This window comes from Lactuca sativa, chromosome 1 (genome assembly GCF_002870075.4).
Source record: "Lactuca sativa cultivar Salinas chromosome 1, Lsat_Salinas_v11, whole genome shotgun sequence".
NCBI lineage: Eukaryota > Viridiplantae > Streptophyta > Magnoliopsida > Asterales > Asteraceae > Lactuca > Lactuca sativa.
Window position 1 is genome coordinate 7,308,378 of NC_056623.2, and position 4,808 is coordinate 7,313,185.

Below are 4,808 nucleotides of genomic sequence, written 5' to 3' on the forward strand. Positions count from 1 at the left end.
TCTAGAAGTCCAACTGATTTCTGAATACATGCCAAACAGTAGCGGAGCCAGGATCAAAGTAAAGGGGTATCCCAATTTTTTTTAGGGTAACCTAATTTTTTCCCAGGGTACTTGGGTTTCCCGGGTTCGGTTTCAGTTTTAAACCCAAATCTTAATCAAATCCTTAGCTAACCTCAAGTCTTGTTATATAAACATGAAGTTGAAGTATATTTTGATACTTCAATCGGTGTGGGACTCAAAGTAGATATCAAATAAAGCATGAGCATACCAGGTTTATATAATAGAAAAAATGGCTGAGTTTACATGTGATTAGTGATGTGGGATAGAATAGCTGGGAAAATAAAACAAAAATAAACAAGGAATATGTAAGAAGCAAGTATAGAACTCGAGACCTTTGCTTGAATAAGTCAAAGCCTTAACCAGCAGACCAACTGTTTGTTTGTGTTTATAAGTGGATGAATGCACATATATACACTATACCGATTTTTTTTAGGGATATGTAAACAAAAATTACACAGCCGAAAAAAATTTGAGGGGTATCCCGGGCTACCCCGAGATCCCCTTGGTTCCGCCCCTGATATCAAAGCTAGTGGGAGCATAAGTGTTATGCTAGTAAGATAATAATTATTATGCTATAGGGAGCATAATTATTATGAAAAGTGTTGTAAGTTAGCAATGTTCATTATAAAAAAACAAAAGGTTTCAAATCGCAAAGTTGCAGGATTTGAAAAGTTAAAAAAAAAAAAGTAAAAACAGTGGATTTTTATATTTATCCATATATACATCATTATCATTTTAGCTTAAATTTAACCGTATACAACTTAATAGAACATAAGAAGAACATAGCATAATCTTATAAATTTACTATTTGGAAATTTTTCACAAAAATATAAACAATGATAAAAAGTTACAGAAAAAAAATGTTGAAATATTACTTTGAATTTTGAAAAATAGAGTTGGACCAAGTCTTCCAAGAGCACATGCCACTTCAATGTACACCGCGTTAAAGTTGCCAAGGTGATAGCGAAATGCTTTTGTTGTTTATTTGCTTGTCTTTATTTGAAACTAAGATATAATTTACTTTTCATTTCTATATTATCAATATTATTGTTATGGATGGACTCATGGGGTACGAGAATGTATAAGGTGTCATGATCGCAACATTTGGAAGGGAGAAATGTAATTAGAGTATGATGACAAAGAAGTGGACAAAAGTAAATTAGATTTACTTTTATACCCTTGAATTGTATATGACATTTTACTAATATTTTCTGAATTTAATTTAAATGAAGCAAATAATGATTATTTATAGAGTTTAGAAAAAGAAAGTGTTTGGGTTTCAACCATTTTGATTTTCTTATTTTCATACATTTGAAAATGAGTTCACCGTGTATTACAATCCGAATATATTCAATCACCAATTCTCAATGATTTGTCTTCCTTCTCACCCGTTGACTCCGTCGTCTTTCCTCTCTTCCCGTTAATGGCGGCTCACTTTCTGTTCCTCCATCTTCCCACTGAAACCCCTTTCTCTCTCACGAAAATCCCCCAATTTTCTCTCTCTAAACTATCATGGATCCGACCCTCCAAGCCGTGCTCGCCGCCATGGCCAGCTTCACTATCATCTCCCTCCTCATCTGCTTCTTCTACTTCATCTGCCGGACAACCAGAAATCGCCGCCGTGACCCTGAATCCCGACCCCGAACCAGAGCGACCCGAACCGTACCCAATCTCGGTACATCAACCTCCTTCATTAGCGTCGCCGAGAGCCAGCTGTTTGACCAGTCGTTAAATCAGATCGAGATGTCCGACCTGGTCAAGGCGACTCGAAATTTCTCTCCGGATCTCATCGTCGGCGACGGAAGCTTTGGGTTAGTTTACAAAGCCAACCTCCCTTCCGGTGTCACCGTCGCCGTGAAGAAGCTCGGCGCCGACGCCTTCCAAGGGTACCGAGAGTTTCGGGCTGAGATGGAGACACTCGGAAAAATCCGACACGAAAACATCGTTAAGTTTTTCGGGTACTGCGCAACGGGTACGGATCGGATCCTGATTTATGAGTTTATCGAAAAGGGTAGCCTCGACCAATGGCTCTACGACACGTCATCAGCCCAGAATGACACGTCAACAGTAAGGTTACCGTTATCTTGGAGTACAAGAATCAATATCATCAAAGGAGTAGCAAAAGGACTAGCATTTATGCATAATTTGGATACACCCATAATTCATAGAGACATTAAAGCTAGTAATGTTTTGTTAGATGTGGAATTCGAAGCTCATATTGCGGATTTTGGGCTAGCTCGAAGAATTGAGGGCTCGCATTCCCATGTCTCGACTCAGGTAGCCGGGACAATGGGATACATGCCACCAGAGTATTTTTATGGGGCTGCTTTGGCAACTGTCACCGGAGACGTATACAGTTTTGGGATACTCATGTTCGAGATTGCCACTTCTAGGCGTCCGAATTGGCCAATGAAGGGTGAAAATGGAAAAGAGATTCGATTGGTTGAATGGGCTACAAAAATGGTGTCGCAAAATCGGGAAATGGAAATGGTGGATGTTAGTATATCGAAACAAGATTTAAAAGAGAGCCAGGTTTTAGAGTTTTTCAAGATTGCTACATTTTGTACTACTGAAGCGCCCAAATTACGACCTACTATGAATGAAGTTGTTGATTTGTTGAGCCGAATTCAAGATGAAGCTACAAGTTAATGGATTTTAGTAAGTTTTGATTTCATTTTTTCTTTTGCGATTTCAAGATTTTAAGATGGGTTTTATTTTTTTGGGCATTTTAATTGTAGGTTCACCATCAGAAGATGTATTGTAAAGAATAAATTTACAAGAAAAATACCCTTACTCAAATTATATAATAATACTAATAGTAATATATTCCAAGTATTATCTTGGAAATTCATATTTAATTTATGTGAATTCATCGTCATTTTGTTTTTAATTTCAAACGGGCAATATGCCCTGCTAGTTGTTTTCTGGATGACAAAACTAATTTCTATTGAAAATAATATTTGTGAATTTAGGAGATATAACATTAATATGCATGATCTGTTGGCCTCTGTTGAAAGAGCTTCACTGTCTCTGACGTGAGAAAACCAAAATTATCAAATGCGAAAGGTATAAACATATGTTGATTTTCAATGCATACGCTCTGGTGTTTTGCCACTTTACACTCGACGGTTTCCAAAACAACATTTCAAATATAACAAATAATAATTTATTGGAGCATATGCTAATTATAGTTGCATAGGGGTGGTATGATTATGACTATTAAATATTTATATGGATTTTGTTTGACCGTTTGAGTGTTTTTTAGTACCTGATAACAAAAAAACGATATAAATAAAAATATTTGTTTGTGAGTACGAGTTTTTTTTTTTAAAATTCTTTTTTTATTTAAAGCTATTTTATGTAGCGTTTAAGAAAAAATTATTGAGTTTTTTAATCGATTTCAAGAATTGCACTTAAAATTATATTTATTTATATAGATTTTAAACAGTTGTCCTTTTATATTTTTTACACTATTTATAAGTTTTCAACTAATTTTGCCAAATATTCATGTAACAAATAAAAACTCTACCTTTCTACTATCAACTATACGTTAGTTTTACCAAACACACCATCAATATATGTATTGTCAGTTAGAGATGAGAGCAGCGACCGATTATATGATTAAATAAAATATTCAGGTCGGACAATAGATGTATTTTTTTTTCATTCCATTTTAAAGAAATAGTCCAACAATAATTTAAATATAACGAGAAAACCAATAAATTACATTTACATTATTGTTTAATAAAATGAAAACAACAAATCGAATCTATAAATGGGAAAATATTAGATGCTTTTAAAGAATCTTTTCATATTGTGACTAAAAACACAAATTTCATAAATTTATCAAAATCATCCAACATAAACCTAACCATCAAAGCATGGGGCGAGTTTATTGTTTGGGAAGGCGATCCTTTAACTTTTCTAATTTTATAGAGATTTATATAACAAAAAAAAAAAAACAAACAAACAAACAGTGACCTACGTTAGAAAATTTGAGTGTGAAAGTGTACAATTGAAATCAACAGTTAAATCCTAGTAGAAGGTGATAAAGGAGCAAACTCATATGGTTTGTAGGGGAAAGACAGACATCGTAACACATAATTATGTCGCTCCTTTTCACCCGCCTACAACCACCACAATCCACACCCAAAGCCATCACTCTTGCGAAATCAAGCAGAAAGAATACATAAACCCTAGAAAAAGAAAGAAACATAACACCCCTTTATGATATTTAGGATGTAACAAAGTTATAAAAAACCTTACCTCTTTGGATTTGCTGATGAAAATTCTAGATTTTAATAGAGGAGATGCGATGATATCGGCGGCGATGGTGGTGGTGGAGGTGGACGGCGACATCTGCAGTATTTATGAACATCTTCACTAAGACAAATGGTTTGGAAAGAGGTGGTGAGAGGTCGAAGAGTGAGCATAATGAGTCGGTGTAGTGTTTGGAGCAGACAGTGGTGATGGTAGTGTTGAATCACTTCTACAGGTTAAGGAAGGATTGAGATGAAGGCTGTGGGTTTCTGAGATTGTGGAATATACCGGATAGAAAAGGGTGGGTGAAGTCACCATGTACACAAATCCGAATTTGATTGGATCAGAAAAACACAATATAGATATTGACACAAAAGAACCAACTGCAAAGACAAAATAGAAAATAGACGGAAATAAACACATTGACATAAATAGGGACCACTTTTGCCAAAACCTTAGGAACTTTACTGTTCCTAAGGGGTGTCCTA

At 35.3% G+C, this 4,808-nt stretch overlaps 1 protein-coding gene across 2 annotated transcripts; it reads left to right on the forward strand.

Moving 5' to 3' along the window:
* The first annotated feature begins 1,329 nt into the window (after positions 1-1,329).
* Positions 1,330-3,050, forward strand: LOC111906489 (leucine-rich repeat receptor protein kinase EMS1). Of its 2 annotated transcripts, none has more exons than XM_042896814.2 (2): positions 1,330-2,718; positions 3,033-3,050. In XM_042896814.2, exon 1 carries the CDS (start codon positions 1,573-1,575, stop codon positions 2,707-2,709), a length of 1,137 nt encoding a protein of 378 aa, XP_042752748.1. In that variant the 5' UTR covers positions 1,330-1,572; the 3' UTR covers positions 2,710-2,718; positions 3,033-3,050. The 2 variants fall into 2 exon arrangements, with proteins under 2 accessions (XP_042752748.1, XP_023758011.1); XM_023902243.2 differs by lacking the exon at positions 3,033-3,050 and adding an exon at positions 2,799-2,918 and having other exon boundaries at positions 1,331-2,718.
* Positions 3,051-4,808: the final 1,758 nt, after the last annotated feature.

What these genes read in the sequence shown, in the direction of transcription:
- LOC111906489 (XM_042896814.2), top strand. Translation starts at nt 1,573, where the DNA reads ATGGATCCGACCCTCCAAGCCGTGCTCGCCGCCATGGCCAGCTTCACT.